Source organism: Pleurodeles waltl, chromosome 11, assembly GCF_031143425.1.
Source record: "Pleurodeles waltl isolate 20211129_DDA chromosome 11, aPleWal1.hap1.20221129, whole genome shotgun sequence".
Lineage (NCBI taxonomy): Eukaryota > Metazoa > Chordata > Amphibia > Caudata > Salamandridae > Pleurodeles > Pleurodeles waltl.
The window spans coordinates 86,808,407-86,833,418 of record NC_090450.1 but is presented as its reverse complement, the minus strand read 5'-3'; the positions used below and the strand labels follow the sequence as shown (position 1 = coordinate 86,833,418).

General features: G+C 42.4%; 1 protein-coding gene across 1 annotated transcript in view; it reads right to left on the bottom strand.

The window, feature by feature from the left end:
• APOD (apolipoprotein D) overlaps nt 1-25,012 on the bottom strand; it is an 83,494-nt gene that overhangs the window by 38,185 nt on the left and 20,297 nt on the right. Inside the window, exons 2-3 of the mRNA XM_069215413.1 lie at nt 13,071-13,232; nt 7,289-7,410 (exon numbers count right to left, since the gene is read on the bottom strand). Coding sequence (XP_069071514.1) covers nt 7,289-7,410; nt 13,071-13,199 — 251 coding nt within the window. The 5' untranslated portion in view covers nt 13,200-13,232. The remainder of the gene's footprint in view (nt 1-7,288; nt 7,411-13,070; nt 13,233-25,012) is intronic.

Below are 25,012 nucleotides of genomic sequence, written 5' to 3'. Positions count from 1 at the left end.
CCCCAAAACTTTCTGTAAGTCCTAACTATAGCCACCTACTGGTGACCGCCACTAGGGAATACATATATATATATAATTATATATATATATATATATATATATATATATATATATATATATATATATATATATATAGTCACTTAAAAAACCAAAGGTTACACAGGTGTTATAGTTAGGCTGACATTTTAAACGTACAAAACCATAGAAATTCACCTGTTATAGTTATAGTTATCAAAAGTAACTATAACTCGTGCCCTAAGGTAACTATAACTTGTGCCTCCACGATACAGTTTTTACTGCAAATATTACATTGATATTATCAATGATATTATCAAAGATGTCCTGAGTGCCATAATTTGTGGGGTAATTAGCAGTGCATGGTGAGGGTGCGCGGGGGCTGAATGCCCCAGGAAGGTGGTGGTCCCAAGGGCTGTGGGGTGTCGGGCACCCCCCCCCCCCACACACCCCATTAACATTTGTGACCTGGGGAGGTGGCGGTCCCTGGGACTGCGGGGAGGCCGGGCAGCCACAATGCACCCCATTTACATTTGTGTTCCGTGGAGGCAGTGGTCCCCTTGGCTGCAGGGGGCTGTTTGGCCCCACACACATAATGTTTTTAGCCCCAGGGAGGTGGCGGTCCAAGGGGCTGCGGGGAGGGTCAGGCGACCCCCGCTGCATTACAAATTTCAATGCCCCTGGTACTTGGCCCACCTGGGGGCTTAGGTATTAAGAAGGGCGGGAGCCCGCGCTTCGTTTAAAAAACAAAAAATTGCTGTGGATTTGTGACCCTGTCGCAAATTAGCTGCATTTTTTTTTAAAGTGCATTTTAGCCCTGAAGTGGTCCCTCTAGGGCCCCACCACCAGAGGTTAGGATGTCACTAACCTTGCACTTTTTTTTTTTTTTTAATACCTTTTTTCTGGGACTCAGCTGAAGCAGAGTCCCAACATGGCTGCCAACACTTCCTTGTTAAAGTGTTGTCAGCCAATCGGCGCTCAGCATGAGACCGGAAAGTTCACGGAGTCTTTGTGCCCCTATATATACAATTTTGGATTTTTTTTTATTTCTCTAAAACTACAGAACAGATTTACACCTGATGACAAAAAGGTCACTTTTTGGACCAAAAGCTACCTTTCTGCCAGATTTGGTGTAATTCCATCCAGCGGTTCAGGCGCTATTGCTGTTCGAAATCCCTATGGGCATTAACGGTGGAAACGCTCCTCCCCCCCCCCCCCCCCCTTTTTCTTGGCTTCCGCTTCACAGATCACCCCAGAATTTTCCAGACATAGCTGACATGACTGTCGAATGTTTTTAGAAAAATTTGTGAAGATCCGTCAAGGGCACCAAAGATATAGGCATGTAAAAAACTGCTTTTTCTATAGAAACTAGGTCCTAACTATAACTACCTAGTGGCAACTATATATATATAGTCGCCAGCAGGTAGTTGTAGTTAGGACTTTTTTTACGTAGACAGAGCATTTTTTGTTTTGCCAATAACTTTGACGCCCCTTGAAGAATCTTCACAAAAATTTTAAAACTTATACTTTGGTCAGTGCAGCTACTGTTTTGAAAGTTTGGAGTAATCCATCAAGCGGGGGCTGAGAATAAGAGGGCCCTAAAACACTTTTCCCCCCAATTTAAGTCACTTGGACTTTTTAAATATTTGAACATGACTACAGCCTAAACCGCTGAATGGAATTACACCAAATTTGGCAGAAAGCTAGCTCTTGGTCCAGAAAGCATGCTTTTTTTAATTAAAATTCAATGCGGAGGTGACACGCGGCCCACCTCTGCAGCCCCGGGGACCGTCCCCTCCCCCGGGCACTGATAAATTAGAGTGCGTGGGTGCCCACCCCTGGTCCCAGGGACCACCACCTTCCCGGGGCTATTTCCTTGTTGGAGGCGGCCGTGTGGCCTCCTTCAAGGAGCCATTTATAGCCCTGAGGACCACCAGCCCCCAGGGCGAGCTCATGCTATGACACCGCTGTTTGCTGTGACTTGGCGGCAGGTTTGACAGCTGCCGCCAAGTCTCAGCAAACACTCCGCTCTGAGTTAACGAAAGCTGTCAAACAGCTCTCGCTTGCTGAGAGTGGAGGTTTCCTCTATTTCCCTACACGCAGGCAGGGAAACAAGGAAACAATTGCTTTTGCCCTCAGGGAGCGGCATGCTTTTCAGCAAAAACAATGCCAGCTCCCGCAGGAGGCGGGGTGCCAACTTGGACCGCAGGGACCTTGAGGCTCCCCTGTGGTCACCAATGCACACTGGGTGCCCTTGAGGACTAAACATGCAGCTCCTTGTCTGTGACAGCAATTGTTTCTTATGTTTCCCTGTCTGCATCTCTGTAGTAAGGGCAACAGAGGAAACCTCCACTCCCAGCAAGCAAGAGCTATTTGACAGCTCTTGCTTGCTGGGAGCGGAATTGTGTTTGCTCTGACTTGGCTGGAGCTGTCAAAGCTCCCGCCAAGTCAGAGCAAACAGCTGTGTCCCCGGAGTGGGCACCCCGGGATACAGCAGGAGAGAGCCCTAAGAAGTGGTGGTCCCCAGGGCCATTATTATCTCCTTGAGGGGGGCCCGCTGCCCCCTTCCAACTTTTAACTTTGCCAAAGGGAGGTGGTGGTCCACCGGGCTGGGGTCCACAACAGACCCCTTTCATTATCTTATTTCAGCCCACCCCTAGGAGAGGGGTGGCCTCATGGGCCCTCCTGCATAAAATTAATATTCAGCTCCAGGGAAGTGGGTGTCCCCAGGGCTGGCCTCCCCCTTAAAACAACTGTTTTGCCCTGGGGAGGTGGTAGTCCCCAGGGTACAGGGGCCGTGCCCCTGCACACTTTTTAATAAACCCCGGGGAAGTGGTGGTCCCTGGGGCTCAAAGAGCCTTAGGAGGGGGGCCCGGTGCGCCTTCCTCCTTTTTTTTTTTTAGAAAATTTCCCCGCGACCTGGCCCACACTGGGACTCTATTCAAAACAAGCACATTTTTTTTTTTTTTTATTTGCAGAAAATGTGTGCTTTTTTACCCTGGAGGGACCCAAACACCAAAGCTAAGGGGTCTGGGTGTCACTACTGTGGCCGCTTTTCTTTTCTTTTTAACTTTTTTTCAGGGACTCACTTGAAGCTGAGTTCCAAGATGGCTGCCAACATTCCTCGCGGAAGCGTTAGTAGGCAATCAGATTGCTGCACAAGAACTGGAGTATTCACAAAGTCTTCACGCCTCGAGATATCTATATTTAGTTTCCTTTTAATATCTGAGAAACTACTGAACGGATTCAAACCGAACAGCAAAAATGCCTCTTTCTGGGCCAAAAGCTACCTTTCTGCCAAATTTGGTGTAGTTCCATCAAGCTGTTCGGGCTGTAATGGTGTTCAAACTCCCTATGGAAATTATAATAGTAGACATTCTTTTTTTGACCCCCTCCCTTTTCTCGGCCCCCCGTTTAACAGATCACCCTGAAACTTCCCCTGTACAACAAGATTCTTGGAAACACTTTTTGGGAAAATTTCATGAAGATTCGACAAACAATGCCAAAGATATAGGCAAGTCCAAAAACTTTTTTCTATGGAAACATGATCCTAACTATAATTGCCTACTAGTGACTGCTGGGGTCGCTCTAGGGCCCAGCCAGGGCAAAGAGCATTTTTTAAATAACTGACAGTGAAATTCACAGATATCCATGAATTTTGCTGTAAATTAAACTAAAACAAGCGCAGTCTCCCACGCTTGTTATTAATGTAGCCCCTGCGTGGGCTAGGTCCGGGGACATGTACGTGTTGTAAAGAAATGGAGGAGGCCCATGGGGTCCACCTCCATTGGCTTTTTTTAGGCCCCATGGACCACCACATCCCTGGGGCTACATTAAAAATATATATGGGGGGAGGGGTGCATGGACCCCCTGGGGCCACCACATCCCCTGGGCTAAAATTCAGGTTAAGGAGGGGTCCGCCTGGACCCCCATCCCCGGGGACCACCACCTCCCAAGGGCCAATTATAAATTTGAAAATAGGGAGGGGCAACGCGGCCGGCCTCTCAGGCCATATTTGACACGGGGACCACCACCTTCCAGGGGCTGTCCTGTTGAAAATGGAAAGGAGAGGGGCAGCGCGGACACTCTCCTGGAGCTACTAATGGCCCTGGGGACTGCCATACCAGTGCCGGCTCCTGCTATCTCCCGAGGGGCCCACCCTCTGGAGATAGCTGTTTGCTTTTGGTTAGCAGGGGCTGTGACAGCTCCCACCAACACAATCAAACACTCCCCTTCTAGCAAGTGGGAGCTGCCCAAATGCTCCCACGTGCTGGAAGCTGAACTTTCTTCTCTTTCCCTGTCCGCACACATGCAGTCAGGGAAAGAGATGAAAGTATTGCTCCAGCATACAGGGAGCTGCATTTCCAGCAGTTCTCTGCGTGCAGGAGCAGTGCTGGCTCCAGCAGGAGGTGGGGTGCCAGCTCGAACTGGGGCAGCCTTGAGGCTCCCACTGCTGTTCCTGAGAGGTTTAAAAAAAATACTGTGTCCTCTTCTTGGATAAATACGCAGGGCAGGATTCATTCTGAGATGAAGCCCATTTCAGAGAAATTAAGCCTCAACGGTAAGCACTTACAGATTTAAACAAAGCAGGTGCCCAAGTTGAAGCTCCACTTCTGTAAAGTACTAACTCACTTCTTGTGCATGACCTAGGCAAACTAAGTGTTTTTCTCTGCTTTTCCAACTTGAAAAGTTATTTGTAATCCTTGATTTAGGTGTATGCATACTTGCTTTTTTCGAGTGCAATATCCTGTAGTGACTGCGACCAGTGGGTTCTGGTTCTGCTGCTCAGATCAGAGAACGTGTTGTCCCTTTTAAAAACTACAAATATGTAAAATGGTCTAGAAGCCCCGTCCGTTTGTCCCCACCTCATATATATTTGTGGTATGACAAGTTTTCCCACTATTTTCGCAATATGATGGGCAGCTTACTCAAAGGAACCCCAGAGCGTGTTTCCCGCTAATTTTGGGGGAGCGTTCTTGATGCACAGGAATATGATCACATCTTCACTAAACAAAGAAGCAGCACTTCATGAGTGGCGTGGGGTTTGGTGGTTATCAGGGTAGGCTGCAGGGCCAGGCCACAGGCATGACAGCAGTTGGATTAACATAAAGTGAATAAAATTACTTAGTGTTAAAAAAAAAAAAAAATCACTGAAACAACCAAAGGTTACAGGGATATTATAGTTAGGAACTAGAGTTAAAAAAACATAGAAAATCACTTAAAAAAACAAAGGTTACAGGGACATTATAGTTAGGTTCTGAATTTACTTGTAACTTAGGTGCTCTAAGGTAACTATAACTTGCGCCCTCAAGCCCTCGCGATGCACTGCTAATTACCCCACATATTACATCACTGATGACATCAGTGCAATATTTGCAATTCAATTATTGATGAGAAACTTGCGCCTGGCGCGGGTGCGAGTTTTAGTAACCTTAGGGCAAGAGTTGCGTTGTTACTGAACATTTAATCTAACTATAACGTTACTTTAACCTTTGTTTTTCTCTGTGTTAAAAAATATATATGTGCATATATATAAATATATATATATACATATATATATAGAGAGAGAGAGATTAAATAGATAGATAGATAGATAGATAGATAGATAGATAGATAGATAGATAGATAGATAGATAGATAGATAGATAGATAGATAGATAGATAGATAGTGGCAGTCATTACTGAGTAGTTATGGATAGATCTGCATTCCCACAGGAAAAAAAAGTTTGGCGCCATTTGTGAATCTTCACAAAACGTTTATTAAAAAAAGTCTCATCCAACTCAGTTCCTTCTGGAAAGTTTCAGGGTGATCCGTCAGCTGGAGCTATATGAAAATTAAAATCGCAAAAATGACTGAACTACACCAAATTTGGCAGAAAGATATATCTTGGTCCAGAAAGTATGTTTGTTATGGTTTGATGTACATCCGTTCAGTAGGTTCCTTTTTTTATTTAGAAATTAAGTTTCACAAATGATGTATATTTCATGCCATAGAGGATCAGAATAGCTGACATATCTCAAGATGCTCTCAACAAGGATGTGGTGGCAGCCAACCTAGCACTCTCAAATCCTGGAAATAAGGTTACCAAAAAAGACATAAGGGGGCTGGCTAGGGGTACCATGACCCCTAGGCCTGGAGGGGGGATCCGCAAATTCCCTGAATTTTTTTTTAAAAACATGGGCTCTCGTGCTAATGCATTATATACCTCCCTGGTTGGGCCAGGACTCAGACTGTGGAGGAAAATGTAATTTAGGGGAGGGCCCCCTCTCAAGCCTACAAGAGGTGCTGGCGGCCCCATCCCACTGGGCCATCATCAAAACAAAGGGACGGTGGACGTGCAGCCCCGCTCTCCAACCTTCAAGAGGCTCCAAGGACCTCATCCATTGGGGCTGATGTATAATTAAAGGGAATGGGGATGCAAGACTCACCAGAACCTGTAAAGGCCGTGGGGACACCAAGCTCCAGGGCCAGTTCATTTACTGTGTCCCAGGGAGTCCACCCCCAGGAAACATCAGTTTCCCTTCCCACAATATTGTGGTCAGATGGGAGCAAAAGCCTTCCCTGCTCACAATAACACAGGCAGAGAAGCATGTCTGCTCCCATTCAGCAACATCTTTAAAAATGCTCCCTTTAGGTGGAAATAGACCTTTGTTTCCCTGTCCGCCCTCATGTGGGCAGGGAATCTCGCATTGCACTCGCTTGGTGGGAGCAAAGAAAAACAGCTGCTCCCGGCTCTTGTAGCACCCAGGATGCATGCATGCATGCAGAGAGCCAGCGGGGTCCCACAGGTACTGGCCCTCCCCATGCATCCACCAACGCACCATTACGTGGGTGCCCCAAGTAGGATTCCATCATGACTGACTATTAAGGTTAACAGATGTCATTTAGTTATATGGTATTTTAATTGGCAAATCAGTTCCTGAGTTAAGGACTTGGAAATGAGGCTGCTTCAATGATCTATGGTGCTTTAGAAAGCAATCTATCACCACAGACACTCATTTTTTTGCAATTAAAAATCTATGATTCCTCCACTTTCTTACGTCTCAAAATATTTGTTGACCTTATCTAACCCCTTACAGATATGTTCTTCACCAAAATAAATGTCTTAAATTGATTTATACATTTCTTTCGATCGGTTGTTTCAGGAATATATATGTAAGCATAAAGATATCAGAACTTTGGGTTTCTCTTAAATACTTTTTTTTCTCTTATAAACACATTGAGGGTTTCATTCTCTAACAATCTTACACAAACAAAATGGTTGATACTTACAAAATATCTTGATATAGTACAGTTATTTTCCCTTCAGAGTTGAATGAATATGTTGCTTGATTGCATCTTCTTTCCAGAGACATCTCTGGGGTTTTTTCAATTTCATACCATTTTCCGAGGAACTGGGAAAAATTGCAGGGTTCATTTGTCGTCTGAACATAACTTGTATATAAACAACAACATTAGAAAAGCATAAGATTGCATGTTTGGTCTAAATCCAGATTTGGCTAAGAAATGTTTGTATATTGTGTGAATATGAAAATCTAAAATGTGCTATAATACATGATCTCATAATAATTGTAATTACAGGCAAACTTTTAAACCCTTAGAAAATGTTTGCTTTCAAAACATGAAAGGGAGGGTTTCTTTTTTTGAAGGTATATTTAAAATATTATTTATGAATAAATGTTCAATTAATAAAAACAATAAATAACTGACTAAACTGACATTGTTGATAGTAGGAATCATATTTTGAAGAAAGCAAAGAGTGGAGCCCTGCCCCCTGGACCCAGTCTACCATGTTCTGAACCAAGCCCCACCCATGACCATGTTTCTTCCCCACCATGCCATTTATCCCTATATGGCAAACAGCTTTGATGGTCTAAAACCTTGGCCTTAATATTACATTTTTGGAAAATCACTTTTTTGGGATGATCACACACTGACTAATAATATGCCCATACAAAGAAATTGAGTACTGAACCGCTGTGCTATGTAGGAGAATAGGCAACACATTTTATGGGATTTCATCTCGGTCCAGTGGGACTTGCAGTGAATTCATACAAGATCCTTTGCCTCATGGTCAAGCAGTTTGTAGTTTTCCATGGAAGACAGATCCACCAAGAATCTGTTCTCTTTGGCAATGACTGTACCCTGCCCCTCCTCTTCAATGCCTACCCTTCATGGGCTTCATCACCTTGGCCCACCCCAGCCTCACCTCATTTGTAACCTTACAGTGTTACCTTCACCACCTTTCCCTCCCTTTGTACTCCGGCCAGGCTTGACTTTCCCCATATTTTCCTTTCACTACAGATCCCCAGTGAGAATTTATCAACAATAGCAAATTCCGTCTCCTTCTTAGTACTCTCCTTCACATTTCTGCCTTTTTACCCTTTTGCCCTTCGATCCACATCTCCTTCAATGCCCTTACCTCTGTCCCCAACATATTTATTCTTGTTTTGTGAAAGAGCTTAAATGAATTGCAAATTCATAGTGTATATGTAACTTGCTACACTCAAGTTTACTTGATCACGCTTCCTTAGTCTACTGGAAATTCATGTCTCTGAGGCTAAGATGTGCTGTGCCAAAGCACCTGATCTTAGCTGAAACTGGATATATTTTTTATTACTCATGAAGGTCATCTACTAATTGTCATGAGCTCAGCTGAGTACCTGGTTGTATTCTTTATGAGAATGTATTCTTGTGATTAGTCTTTGAAATGGTGTGTGTAGCAGAGTATACATTTGAGTCTTGCATTCTTTCAATGAGCTAAGCTCATGTATGTGGGACACCTTTGTAGGTATTATCTGTTATATAACATTGTAAATGGCACCAGTACTACCCCAGCTGCTCATCTTGCCCCTGGGGAACATTTGTTCACATCCAGATAGTTTTCATCCAAATACCCCTATGTTATTCATATTTTTATGTCTTAGTAACAGTTTATATGTTTTCTGGATGGGAGGAAACCTATTTGTGTGGCTGTGCTGATGATATTACTAGAGCGAAGGAAATGATTTAATGCTTTGTCCACAGTCTTGGAATCCAACACATGATCGGATGTGTCAAAGGAACTCAGTTTTTGTCTTCTGTAGTTCAGGAACTTCACAAGGTTCTCAAGAGCTGACAGAACTTCCATTGTGCACACCACAACAAGTTATCTGGCAACATTGATCACTTTAACAGAGCATTGAAAATTAAAATGTCTGCAATATGTGAAGTAAAAAAGACTTAAATTACCAAATGCCTTACACTTAGCGGTACTATTGATGATAGCCTTTACTAGCTAAGAGACTAAATTGAGCTCAAAAACAATTGTTATGGGCAGACGCATAAGTTCACCTCCACCTCTTTAGTGTCTTCAGCTTGTCTTGAATTGCACCTCTCTCATGATGTGACTTTTAAATATTGTAGACAACTGACTTGCTGTCTCAACACCTTCCATTCTCAGGTCCAAGCTGCACTGCCCACTAGCCCAACCAAAGTCAACCACAACCTACAACCTGTCTACTAGATCTAAAACAAGATCCTCCAGGGCAAGACATCAACTCGGCCCTGATAGTGAGGCTTACTGCAAGTCCTGCTCATCACCAACTGTGCATTCACGTGCCCAGGACTGGGCCATGGATCCATGCTTTGCACTGCAAGCAGACTGTAGTCAAGAGACAAAGGACCTGATGCCCAAGGAGCTTATACCCCTTATAAGTTCACCTCAGAGGCACAGAAAGGATACGTACCTTCTCCTGCTTATGGCTACAGCTGGTACACTTGGAGTAGAAGTCTTCCCAGCTATTTACTATGTCTGGCACCTGGGCTTATGTGTCCTAAATTAATTCTAAGCTATGGAGAGTGCTTGACGGTCAATGTAATTGCTAAAGTATTGGAGGTGGTAGATCATTCGATTGCTAATTATTTTTAGTTAACTAAATAGCCAACTATCTGCACAAAGAATTATAATTTTACAAAACCCAATGGCTCTGGACCTCACCTTGGTTCCTAAAACTAGAGCCTGTGCTATCACTGGAGATAAATGTTTCATTTATATCCCTGACATCTCTGTAAGGATCAATGAAGAGACTGATAATGTATGTGAACGTTTTCAGGGCTTTCATAATATTGAGGCGGGGTTAGACTGGTGGTAATTTTGTTCCTGGGTGAAAATTATTTTTGGAGTCTGGGATTTCACCTGATGAGTATTGAACTCCTTTAGACCTTTCACTGCAATATTTTGATGTGTTTTATAATGTATTTATGCAATGTAAGGGAAAGGGCTACGGTGGTATGTAAATGAACAATGAAATAATGCTGGAGGGAGGGATTGGGAAAGAATTTAATAGCATTCCCTTGTCTTAGTATAACTGTAACCTGCTATGGCTACATTTTACCACTCATGTTAATTTAGCCTGCATGCGCTCATCACTGGGACTACGGCACACTGTGCCTTGGCACTTGAGACATGAAAAGCTGATTGCTCAGTGGAATTTGTTTACATTTTCATTCCTTTTGATGTCCATCTACTAATTTTCATGAGCTCAGTTGGATACTGCCTTGTATACTTAGTGAGAATTTACTCATGTTATTGATACTAGAACTAGTGCATGCAGTAGAGTGCATAGTGGAGACTTGCTTTCTCTTGGGGCCCTAAGGTTCATTGTTAATGTATTGGGACCCCTTTGTCAGTAATTTCTGTAATTTATAAACTGTTCATTTTTGTAATGATGATTTAGAGGCTCAACAAAATGTGAAACTGAGTAGTTTTCATAGCATCTTTCACTTTGCCACCACATTGAGTGCCCACAATTCGTCGGTGAATTTATTGAGGGATTCCGAAAACTCTCTCCCATGTTCCACAGTGACCCTAATCAAACCCTTTTCTCCTCTCGACATTCCTTTTTACCCTCTTTCCTTGAAGTTTCCTCTGTTTGACTATGCAGTATAACATGTCCACTGCCTCTTTTGTTCTCAATGCTTAACTTCCCTAAACACCTTTCTCCACCATGGTGGCCTCTGGAACCATCCACTAACCTCCCTCACACTTGGGGACTGTGCACTGCCGTTTCCAGTGCTCTGTACCTCCAGTCCTTTTGCTCCTCTGTAGAGTTCTGCATGGGCAGTCTCCATATAAACCACTTAGCCAAGGTCCTCTGCACCTCCTTCCCACACTGGTGATCTAGTTGTCCTCACTTTGTCCCATAGTCTATAACCATTCCCTTCTGTACCTAAGTGATTTAATAGACCCCCATCCCCATCATTTTCCGTGACACATGCGCCGACGGTCACTTTACTTCAGACTCACTGGTCAGTAATGCTTTTATACCTTTATCCAGAAACTCTCTGACATATTATTTGACAATGAGCATCAAAATGGAAAGCTGTGAGTGATATCCAGAAGGCCAACAAGGGTGGGAATATAGTTGTTATAAAGATTACAGACTAGTACAAAGAAATTTAGGGACAACTTGTACTTGTTGATTTTGACAAAGCTTGTGTACAATTCAGTGCCTGAGATTACACATAAAATAGAGAATGTTGAATTCAAGGTATTTTAAGACTGTGGTAAGTACAAATATTTATGCAATCCTATGCTCTGGTGCATTTATATACTTTGAAGGTGCACTAGCCAAGTAATTTCCTACTGAGCAGACCTATAAGTTATGGGACTATTTCACCAACAGAAAGAATGGCAAACTACCCATACATTTTCTTCAGATTCATGATTGACATATAATGGGGAAAATAAGAAGCACTTCCTTGAAGGGGGTGAGGGATTTAAGAGCTCTATTAGAAGATCAGTCATCACAAGTTTCAAACCTATTATTACTGATGAACTATAACCAATCTAGATGTGTGATTGGTGTCCTTTTCTGAATTTGTTTGAACTATCAGGTTTTACTACTATGATGTGACAAGAAACTGACCGAATATTTAAAACCACTTGAATCTTTAAAATGTTTACATGTTGTCGCACCCCATCAAGAAAGTCTATCCTGGAGCAGAAGGAGTACAAATTGGAGTGGAACAAGTAACCACATTGACCCCATTTGAGGGTTCCTCTAGATTGAACCAGACATCAGTTGGAGTAACGTCATAGAAGTTGTTCCACTGGTATTAGAGAGAGTCTGGATACGTCTAAGAATGAGTTAAGAATGCAAAGAAAATATTCCAAACCATACTAATAGCAGCACAGTATGGCTAGCAATGTGCTCAGCTATCATCATAAAGTAGAATCAATCACTTATGTTGGGGATGAGTAAACAGAGTAGGAGATATGTCACTGTTTATATCACAAATTAATGCAACATGGCGGCCGGTGCTCAACTAACCTGAGAGAAGAAGTAAAGGAGAAGTTATATTTGACCTCCCATTTGGTAAACATCCTCCCAGAATTCACTGAATGTTCTTTCTTGTAACATGGCTACGGACATATTAACTCTTAATAAGCATGACTTTATCTTCTTACTCCACCCATCATTCCCTTAGCAATCCATCTTACAACAGATGTCAATTTTGCTTGATACCATTATTCCTGAACTCTAGTTCGAACCTTCACTGAAGCACCATCACTAACTGGGGGTACTCCAGATCTCAACCACTCGTGAATAAAAACCATACACATACACAACGGTATTAAATGTATTAAATAAGCACAAGCAAAGAACCCCACCAGAAATCGAAGCTAGACTAATATGGATAGGTGGCCATATAGAAGCTGCCCAGATAGTCGAGTTAGCACTTCACGGATGGAGCTCTATGGACACCTGTAGCATTGCCCCTGTTAGGTATAGTCTTGTAAAATAATCTAAAAATAGAAAAACAAAAGCTGGACACCCTTGAAGCAATGGCTAATGATAAGTCTCATTTTTGGTACAAAATAAGTTGCACCAACACTTAGGCCTATTCGGCTCTGTGTTGTTTTAAAAGATGAATGGAAAATTCTATTTGTAAAACACGTGTTCTCCAATCGTTAATACATAGACAGTAAAAAATAATGCTGAGTTAAATTGCACAACAGTGCATGGATTTTTTTTTACAAACGGCAAACTGTTAAGACACGTAAACTGACCTTGTTTATATTGAAATTCTCTTGGACTGGTGGCTCTGTGCAATTACCATAAATAAGTCTTTCAAAGTCAAAGAGTCCCCCACCTTCAGCACTGGAGAGGATGAGGAGCACTACGAATAACTCCAACATGCTTTTAATCCTTTGTGCCAACTAATAAAGGACCTGTAAAGAAATAAAAGGTTTGGAATGAAGATATTGGGACACCTTGAGCCTGGCCTAAATATCACAACCACATCTCGGCACTAATTTGAAAATCATTTTTGCAGCAAAATACCTTTAGTTTATCATATGAAACTCAGCAACATTGATCGAAATTCTGGGCACCTATTTATTCTTTATACTAGAGCAAGAAAATTATTCAACGCTTTTTTCCAATACAATACATATTTCAGAAAACAATCAGCTGTTTAGGAAAACATCTTTGGCAAACCAATCCAACAAAAAACAAATTCACTGAAGTTTGTGAAAATACCGAGGGATGTATTAAGAGTTTGGCGGATGGAATACTCTGTCAAAACCTGGTGTATATCTTGTCCGCAGTATTACAAGTGCCATTGTAATTTTTAATCTGTGTGAGCTAGGAACAAAACTTTTTTTGTTGAAAATTGAAGATTATGTAGCAGATGATGGATTATGTGACAAAAGAGGCAGATTCATAATAATGTGAAAAACGCTGCAGCTGCATAATTGCATAATTCCAGTGGCGCTGGCTATAATGCACTTCTAATATAGACGGGGCATCCACTAGCCTTGTGATGTAATATCCATCCTTATCGTCATCATAGTAATGGTGAGGAACAGAGAAACCTCAGTAGAAGAAGGGTGGGATAGCATGTAAAATGGGATGTGCAATATGGGGTTACTTATGGAAGCGTGGGAGTAACCCGCTACTTACAGATAAAAACCATAAAATACCTTAAATGTGGGAAGTGGTACAGAGAGAGGGACAATAGAAAAAAAAGGCGATGAAGCAGCATGAAAGGAGGGGTCACTGCAAAGCTCTCCCATTTGAAAAGGTTTAATTAGCTGTTGCATCCTCCCCAGCCAGGTAACATGCACAGGAACACACCACACACGGAGCTCAGAATTAACATCTATACTCTTCAGCGTACAACATGTAACTAACTCATGATATCCCAATAACCCTTAGGACCACACCCTGACACCTCTCATTTCGATTACATAATTTCCTTCATAAGTCCAAACACGTACAGTTCTAGGAAACTACATCACCCCTCTCGTTGGATTAAAAAGACACAAACAAAAGACAGGAACAAATAGCAGCATCATATTTCTTCCATCAGCCGCCTAGGTGGTTGCACAGTTTGACCAGACTGCATGGTATGAGGTAGTTGACATGTTCACAGGATGAACCCCAGAGGTACACTGTCGATTGTTTGGTCAGAGTCTTCAGGTGGGGCAGACTCCCCTGAATCAGAAGGGACTGATGATCTGAAGTGGGACGCCCCATTATCATATGTCCCTTTCTAAAGGATCAGCGTCAAATGGGGGATCTGTCTTTCACTTTTGTTTGACAAGAATCAAATCACCCTTACTGAACACATCTCGAGGTTGACGATGCCGATCAGCATACATCTTCATCTGATGCTTCCAAGCAGCGTCAGTAGCACGAGTCACATCAACATGTAAAGTTCGTTCAGGTGTCACCTGTGGTAATTTGGTTTTCATGGCTTCCCGGTACATTACAGTGGGCGGACTCTCGCCTGCAGTTGAATGAGGGGTTGATCGATAAGTGCATAGGGCTTGGCATAACGCCTGACTCAGATCAAGTCCCTCTATTGATGCATGTTGAATTACCCGTTTCAGGGTACCCATAAATCATTCCACAACACAGTTGGCTTGAGGCCACAAAGGTGTGCTTTTCTGATGTCTGATGTTAAGACCAGCTAGAAACTCCCCGAACTGCTTGCTGTTGAATGGTGGACCTTTGTCAGACTTGAGAATGTCTGGTATGCCCCACACACGGCAAAGATGTTATCTACTCACTGAATGACTTTCTTGTGGTTTTGGATGGCATGTACTCTACCAGACAAAACTGCGACTCTTTATCAATGATCACCATAAGGTGATGGCCATTGGCCAGAGGCCCAAAGAAGTCAACAGCAATTCTGTCCCTTGCATGTGCAGGGAGATCGAACATTCTCAGGGGGTGCTGGGTCACCTTGGGAGACAGGCAGTTGCATAGATGGCACTCCTTTAATTCCTTCTCCACTTTCTCATCTAACTGAGGGAACAAACGTAATCTCTCAATCCCCTCTTGAAGGCACAATGCCACGATGGCCTTCATGGGTGAGTTCAATCACTTGCTGTCTCAAACTCACAGGTATGACAATCCAGGATCCCTTAGCACAATCCCTTCTTTACTAACAGACAGCTTATCTTGGACATTGCACTATTTTCTAAATTTGACATCGTCACTTAAGGGTTGAGCACTCTCTCTCTAGGCCTGGGGTGCAATAATGTGTCTAAGGGCACAGATGTCCTTATCAGCATTGGTAGCAGGAATGATCTGCTCAAAGGACAGAGCTGTAGGCGTGCTGGACTTTAAAATGAAGCTGAGCTATTTCTCACCAGTTTTTGACGTTGAACTGTGCTGCGGTAAAGGTACTCATGAGAAATAATGAGCATGGTTTTGATATGTGCCTGGCTTGTGAACAATTGTATAGTTGTACTCTTGTAGACGCAACCTCCACCTCTCGATGCAAGGAGGCATTTTGGCATTCGGATGGCCAAAAATGGTGAGTAACGCCTGGTGATCAATGACGATCGTGAAATGCTTTCTATACAGAAACACATGAAAATGTTCATTGGCCCATACCATTACTAGACTCTCTTTTGTCTGGCTGGGAATAGGCACGTTCTTTGTCAGACAAACTTCGACTGGCGTATGCCACAATGTGTCTTTGAGCATTCGGATGTCCACTATGCTGATCAAGGATTGCACCCAATCCCACTGGGCTCGCATTAACCGCGATCTAAGTGTGCATTTTCAATTGCATGTTTTATATTCTCGAAACTGCAGTCATGTTCAGCGTACCATCGGAACTGGACATTTCACTTTGCTAGGTCCTGCAAAGGGGCACTGACTGTGGCAAAGCCACAAGTGTATCTTGCACAATAACTGGCCATGCCCAAGAAAGACAGTACCATGGTGACATCTTGTGGAGGTCTGGTGGCTGATAGTGCTTGTACTTTGTTAGGATCAGGAGTCATGTGTCCATCAGAAAATACATGTCTAAAAAACTTGAGCTTTGTTTTGTTAAATTCATGCTTTTCAAGGTTTAAGGTGAGGCCTGCATCTGTAACTAATTTATAGACTGGTTTGAGGGTCTTATCATGCTCATTTCACTAAATACCAGTATATCATCACTGCAATCGAAGGCAATTTTTACAGAATGAATAATCCTACGTAATACTCTTGGAATATTTCTGCAGCAGATGACACTCCAGAGCTTAATCTTTTGTATCTCAATAATCCAACATGAGTCAAAAAAGTGGTAATGTACCTGCAGTTCCCCTCCAACTCAAGCTGATGGTAGAAAAATTTGGCTCCATTTAACTGTATGATAATATCTGCAATGTCCGGATCAGGATGTCTCTCTCTCTCTCGATTGCTTTATTGGCTTGGCGCATATCCATGCAGATGTGCCCTGCACCTCCTCTGTCCTTTTTCAACACTACCATGATGGGCGACACCCATGGTGTGGGACAAGTAGAGCACTCAAGAATGTCATGTTTCAGCAAAGCTTCTAGCTCCTTCTTGACTGCTTCTTGTAGGTGAAGTGTTATCCTGTAGTGTTGCTGTGCAACAGGCCTGACGTCTTCATTAATGTGAAGCTGCACCTTCATCGTTTTGAGCCTTCCTAGACCATAAAACAGTGATGGAAACTGACTCACAATTTCAAGTTGTGTATTTAGGTTGTAATTGATGGATATCAGCCCCATGTCAAGAGCAGTTGTTCAGCTAAGTAGGGATGTGCTGGATGGAGTACCTTGAAAAGCCTGCACTGATGCCTTCTTGTGCTGCAGGGTCGTTATGAATGATCTTTGACTTTGCAATGATTTGGAAGCTGACCATGTATACACCTTCATACGTGAAGCTTTGAGTCATGGTATAGGTAACAGACTGAGAAATTTTTCAACAGGCATGAGGTTGATCGATGCACTACTGTTGATTACAAAAGTTACCAGGCAATCGTCGACTTTCAGTTTGATTTTGGGGCAATGTCCATACAAGTTATTTTGCTTTCTCAGCTCACTTGTTTCTGCCCTTCTTTTATCTTCCTTGCAAGTGGCAAGGCCCACTCGTACATTTAGTTCTCCTTTATCTAAGATCATTGCACATTCATCCTCTTCACCTGTCACTTGATGGTGACATCAAAGAACTCTTGCAGAATGAACTTGTTGGCAATCTAATTTGTTTCATCCTGTCACTTGTACATGTCATTCTCCTTTATCTAAGATCATCGCACATTCACCCTCTTCACCTGTCACTCGATGGAGACGTCAAAGAACTCTTGCAGAATGAACTTGATGGCAATTGACTTTGTTTAGTTTCGTCCTAATACATTTGAGGTAGCTTTTTGTCTTTCAGGGTGTGGTGAGACTGCTTCTGGAACATTCTGGCATCCATCTTCCCCTCCTGCCCTGACGCACTTCATTTTTTCTTCTCCTTACAAACAATTATAAAGCGGTTCTACTTTCCACACCCTTTGCACTTTTGTCCAATGGCTGGACATTAACTCTTGTGTGAAATTGTAAATCCACATCAGAAACACAGTCTTTCTTTATTTGAGGATGTCGACTTACGGGCAATTGCTTAGCGCTGGTGTCTACTCTTCATGACCAGTACTGATTCACCTTTTGCTGTTCCCTCTTCCATGTTGGCTGCTTGCCAACCAGCTCGTTCCTCAGCTTTAGCAGCCATCAATACCTTTTCTAGACTGAGGTTCTCTCACAACATGCATCCTCTGAATGAGTTTGACCAAAAAACATCAATGACTCTGAGGCGCATGGCTTCTTCATAATTAAATTCACTGAATTTATAATGGTTGATGAGCACATTAAGTCTTCCAACAAACTCATCTATCGTTTCATTAACCTGTTGTCTCACTTCATTGAAAATGTACCTTTCATAGTTGAAGTTTGCCATCAAGTTGAACTTGGCTCCTAAGGCTTCTTTGATTTGATGGTAAGACACTGTTTTAGTCTGTGAGAGTTTCTTTATCACTTCTTGCACTCCTTCACTAGTGAGTCCTTAAGTATTTAATGATTTTCTCACCATTTTTCCAGAGCATCTATGAACCATTGAAATTCTCGATCCATGTGGTCCATCTGGTGCCAGTATTCTGTTTTTTAGCGGTATTGACTGTAGGCAAAAGCCGCTGCCATATACTTCACCATTCTATCTTCTGGTGTTGAGAGTATGTGCTGTTCAAGCAGTGTTCATTGGGACGCCAGACCGGCCCAGTGGCTGCGCTGCACCCTCATCACTATTGACGAGGAGTGCATTTTCTGTTTCTGGCATGCTCTGCTCTTTGCATTTGTCTTTTTGTTTTGTTTGAGTCATTCCTTTGTGCTATTTTAGCACCTTTCTCTTTCGGGCCCACCTAATGGCTTTGATAACGGTGGGCCAAATCCTCAATATGCCTTGTTCGAGACAAGAATCAGAACTTCCCTAGGTACAGGGTCCTTACATTTACAGTGCTAAAACACTACATTAGTTAACAAAACAAAGCATATATTTGAACCAAGTAATTCCCATTAAGTAGAGTTATGGTTCTAATGCTCATTTTCAATTCACATCCATTCCAACTAATTCAAGCCAAAATAAATTATCAGAAATATTAACCAAATACACAGTACAGGTGATAAATTAAAAAAAAGAACTGTGAAACAAAAGGCTGCTTGAAATTATCTGTAACTTTCAGGTTTGCTAATCTGTATCCACTGCACCTTTTAAGTCTTAATATACGAAAATATAAGTGATAAAAGACCAAAAGAGTGATACTAAAAGTTTTAAAAAACTACAATTTGGGAGATGTTAGGGCCTCCTGTACTATTATTCCTTTCTCCAAAAGTGGCTGCATGTTGTGCGCTTTTTGCTCATGGAATAGAATTTGTTAACTGACCAGCTGCGGTCTCTTTACGAGGGTGAGGCAGCGTCACCCCCCATCCACTACGCGCTGCGCTAAGTGTTAAAACTAAAATGACAATGAAATGATTTAATTGCAATTTTATTTTTAACCAATACGCTCCACAGTTGCCAGCCTGCCCCTGAGCCAGGAGGGCATGTCCTCTGCTGCTGATTGGCAGCACAGAGGCCTGACTTTGTAGTTACCAGACACTTCAAAGTGTGCATGTCACTTTGGTCGGCTGTCTTGTGCCAGCCAAAGTGACATGCGCACTTTGAAGCTCCACACCCTGCTGTCTTTGACAGATTGGTGGAGACCTTGCACAGGCATCTAGGACCTAAAGGGGTGTCAGGCCAACCCGTTCCATCCACTTCTGGCACTGCTCTCATAGTGGTGGACAGCAAAAGAGCAGCGTCTGGATTGGTTAGGGGGTTCTTTGTTTCACAGACTTCTGAAGAACAGCAAGGAGGACACGGAGCCCATGGGTAAGTACAATATACTTTCATTTAATTAATATAAAATGTGTATTTACTTTAGTTTACGTTTGCTTTATTTTGTAGGGAAGGGTTGGTTTTAGTTGTGCTTTTGAGGGAGGTTTATTTTTTTTAGTATGGGCTTTTGTAGGGATGGAAAAATTGTTTTTGTTTTTTTGGAGGTGGTGGGGCACTTCGCTTGTCCCACCACTTTGAAAGGTCACCAGCCACTCCTGTAACGGATCTATGTACTAAAAGTTTGGGTCAATTAATACCGAATCGTGACACAGTGTTTCTCCAGAGTTGGCTGCAATGACATGGATGGTGGTCTGTAGTCGACAGCAGACTACCTTCCCTGTGAGTGCATTCAATAACGTAAAAAATTTTTTTTAAAGCAGACCAGTGCTGTTTAAAAAAAAAAGCAATTTTAGAAAACTTCAGCAGGAGGGGGCAGTGGTCCGCTGCATGGCTTCCTACACCACCCAACGCTGCCAAGGTGATTCACAAAGGGCAAGAGGTCCTAAAGGGACTCCTTCCCCTTTTTGAAGTTACCACCCCAACTCAAGGATGGGTAATACATTAATTGTTTGCAGATTCAGAAATATAGTAGAAGAGGTGCTTCGGAGTGAGTGAAACTAAGAGTGATTTTGAGTGAATGTTTGCAACAAAGTATTAGACAGTGTGCGTGAGAAAGAGTAAAAATGAGAATTAGCCCATAGCAAAATACTGATGTTAACATTCTAGAGGTAATTCTTGGCATGGGGGAACCCGTGGCAAACTGCTGGCACTAGCACATTGGAGTAAATTCTTGGTATGAGGGAGGATAACTGTGGCATATGGGAGGAGGGCAACCATAACAAAATGACAACCCTGAAATACTGGTATTTTTTGCCATGGGGGTCACATGTGGATCCATATGGATGGCAAAAATTGAAAAATTCTGGCACTGGCTTACTGCATGTACTTTTTGACCTAAGGGGCACCCATGGCACTTGGGGGGGAACCCTTGAACAAATGCTGGCCCTTACACACTGGAGGTAATTTTTGACATATAGGGGTAGCAATAGCACATTTGGAAAGGAAATGATGTCAACTCATGAGAAGCATTAGGTTTTATGGGTTTGGCACTTGGCACACAATGAAAGGTTATGTATATTGGATGTGCTCTTTCACAGCCAATGATTATTTAGCAAATTTATGTAAATGTTCTGCTTCAAGTACACTATTTCATACCTTTTCAGTGCAAAAATCCCCAAATTTCACTAGAAGAGGTCTGGTTCACTCACTTACTACAATTCAGGGCTGGTATTACGCCCCAGTACTTTCAAAGATCAGGTTAGTATACTAATACAGGTGATAGTTCAAAAACATGTGTACGTGTTTGTTGCTATTTTAATCATGCACTTGGTATGGGACTTCAACAAAGTCACCAATTGTGATAATATGTTGGTTAAATCACGTGACATGACTTCCTGAGACCATTTGGGACCACAAATAATATGATGTCACTTCCTGTGATGCCATTAAGGTCAAAAGACATGTGATGTAACTTCTGCTACCCTGTGTGTTTTGATGAATCGAAGTCCATTCATACCACAAGGGCTTTATACATAAGGCGTTCAATGCATGGAATGCAGCTGTTAGAATCAGCCAAAATTAAAACTAGCATTTTCAGTTTATATTGATGCAAAAGAACGCACCACCAAAACAAAAATTCAAAGTCTATGTCAGCTTCACTGGGCCATCAGAGCAGATTATGCTACTTTTTAGTCAAAGGTTTTCTGAGCTTATTATAATTGAATGTGATGAGGATGGGAGCTTTTCTGAGGAAAAGTGGGAAGGAGAGCCATAGTTTTTAGGCTGCTCATAGAAGGCCCATTCCAATGTTTTGTGTTTCAGTGTTTTTTAATCTTCCAGACATGGACCTCATTGTATCTAGATGAGCGAGCTCTGCCCGATATATTTGTTTTTTGCAGAATATATTTTGAAGTGTACGGACTACCTAAAGGTGATGCAACTGGATTGATCATAGCACCTTGCTTAGAGCCATAGGCATTGGAGATCCTTAAGCACTGGGATGAATGGATCTTTATGAAGAGGGTAGAATAGTAAAACGATGTGTAACAGTTTGTATGGTTGCTTCCAGGAGCGCAAGTCTGGCTCTGGAATGACATTGCCTTAGATAATTCAGTTTAAAGCCTGGCTTTGGAATGAAAGGTTTTCGATTTCTAAAAATCTTCAGTGGGAGTTGTGCACCTTTGACCAAACACGTAATACGTTTGTCCTGGTAAAGTTCAGATAGAGTCCGTAATGAGGATGAACCCCAGAGATTAGGTCTTGTTTATCAGTAATTGTGTAACAGCCAGTGAAGATGAAGAGGCAAGACTTTTGTAGGAACTTCAAATACAAAGTTTAAGTTGCCTGGGGAACAATTTTGAGAAGCTAACCAGTTGTGACTGGTCTACTGTGATTGTGTCTAAAATTGTGGTTCCTTTGGCAGTTTGTACATTTGAGGGTCATTGGCAGGTTCTGAATTCCTGAGGGAGTGTGCTCTTCCCACCAGTCTAATGCATGCAACTATTTGCATGCATGGTTAATATCTTAGTGTGATGTGAGCCACAGTGTTAATGAAATAGAAGTCACTCTTGTGGGGCAACCTTCACTACCTCTGCTCTCCCTCATGGATTCTGAAGAACACGGCAAGACACACAGTGGAGGAAGAAGAAGTGTGATTTTGTCATTTATAGGAAGAATGATCAGGATTACACCATTAAGTGGGAGGGACCAATGTAAATAATTGAGAAATTTTGCCCCTTTGAAGAATGTTAAAGAACAGTAGAGGTGATTGTATTTGTATGTAAATGGTTATGTCTTTGAAGCTATGCTTAGTGGTGCTTTGTGTGGCAATGTGTGTAAGGAGTAGTTTAATGATAGTATTCCATAGGATGGGTGATGTGAAGATGGATGCAGCATGGCGGTTTGTGTGAATATGAATTGTTGTAGGACATACACCGAAGCACTCTATATGCCAATGTTTGCCCTACTGTGATATCTCTGTCTCTTCCGCTACTACGTACTTACATCTACCTCTCTCCCCCATTTCCCTGTGCATCTTTTTTTTCTGTACGCAGATCTCTGTGTCATTAGGCTCGAGTGCAAAGTGCTCTGTTCCTGTTATTATCTCTCTATGGGCTTGTAACCACGCTCATGTCAAGCCAATTAATTTGGTTGGTTCATGGGCTTGCCATTTACAATTCGCTTAATTTCATTAGTGGAAAGTATGCATAGGTCATGCTTTTTCCTGTGTTTAGCCCTCCTCGAGTGCACGGGCCAACCACTAAAAACATACGAGGCTCCATGTTTTCTGTATGGTTTGTGGACTACCCTTTCTCTTTATTTCGCAGGCAGCGCGATCTGGCTGGGCAGTAGTAAAGCGCTTTGCATGACATCGACCCTGTTACATAGCTAATTGCACTTTTGCCGGTTACATGCTAATTGCACTTTTGCCAGTTACACAGATATTTGCACTTTTGCCGGTAACATGGATAATTGCACTTTTGCCCATACGTTTCACTGCAAGCGAACTTCTGTTACTTTTTGTGTGTCTCCATCACGCTTCATGGTGGCCATGGGATCGCTTATGTGAAACTGTTTTACTTTTCAGTTTATGTGGCAAGAAAAGTCTGGTTAGGAGTTTAAAACGCAAATAGCTCTAACTCGAGCAAACGCGAGACCCGTTACATTGCAAATTCTTGCTTTCTTCTTATTGTGAATAGATTGTGGCACAGATATGATTGTGGCTTCTGCATTCTATGTGTTTACCCCAGCTGCCTGTGTTGCATGCAGGATTGTTATTGTGCAGGAAGAGGGACCTTCCTGCACAAAAACACTGAGAGGCTTTTTCCTCTTTCTATCCGTGCTGCCAAATGCAGCACACATAGAAAGAGGAGAAATAAAGATATTTTCCTTGTTGCGTTTCTCCTGGGGAAGCTTATCTTTAGGGCGCATTCCCAGATTTCTCAGGTTTGGTAAATCTAGAAATGCTTCAAAAACCATGGGAGTTGCGTGGGAACACCAATGCAACGCCCATGGAACGCCTCCGTGGCGCAGAGTAAGGTAGTGCGGCGATTTGTGCTGCCTTGCCTTACTCCATATTTTTTAAGCCATTCAAAGCAGTGCAAAGTGGCTTTGCGGGGCTTCAAAAATATGACTGAGTGGTTTGTGCCACGCATATACGACGTTGTATGGTGCAAGCCTGGTGTAAACTGCTCATAAATATGCCCCCTAATGTCTTTGCAATGCTTGATTTTACTATCTATGTTGTGGCTAATAATATTTTAGATTACAAATCTTACAACGTTCATTGTAATGTGCACGTACACTGTGAGTGGGTTAAGAGAAGCACTATATGCAAAATGACACATAATTATTCCAAAACATTTGTCGACTCAGTTTCAATCCAAAGGAAAGGTAATGCATCTTGGAATAGTTCAACTGGTTAAAGAGGAGAAGACAGCACTTGGCTGGTTCCCATCTTCCAAAAGACTGGCTATGTACTAAAAAAACCTTCACTGTAAGCTGTGATTGGGTTCCAGAGTAGCGTGCTACTCATCGAAAAGCGCTTTGACGCCTCATCAGGGGTAGTAAGCGCTATATAAATACGATTACAATACAATACAATACAATACAATACAATTATGGGTACATTTATATAGATGGGTGGTAGTCATCTTACAATGGGGTTTTCATTACCTTCTTGAGAAACCCCATTCAAAGGTGGTCACCACTGAGTCGAACGCACATAAAGCGGAAGAGAAGCCAGGTGGCAGTAAGTGCTTAGCTATGCTATGGAACTTGGCTATGCTATGGAACTTGGCGAGTGAGACATTCACCCAGAAGGGTATCATGGCACTAAAAAATACTGATAACTATTCCCTAGGTGTCACTGTATATTATTTAATAACAGTGGACTTGTGAAGAACAGCAGTGCTGCTGAAGAAGGACTATTTTCAGCAATGCAAAACTTAACCATAACCCTAAAATCAAAGCAAAGCAATGGAATCGATACCTGAACGATGCTGACCCAAAGCCCTTCTTCATATTAATGTGGTGTTGTGTGTTGTCTCTTGTGCTGACAAGTAGTCAGCCAGACAAAGCTGTCTTTGGCCAGATCTGATCAAAAGCATTGTGTACAAATGATAAACAAAATATTAAAAACTGAAAAATGTATGTTTCTGATGGATACAACTACCTGTGGATTCCTCACCTCATGAATACTCCCATGGCGCCAGCATTCGACGGAAATCTTCTTACT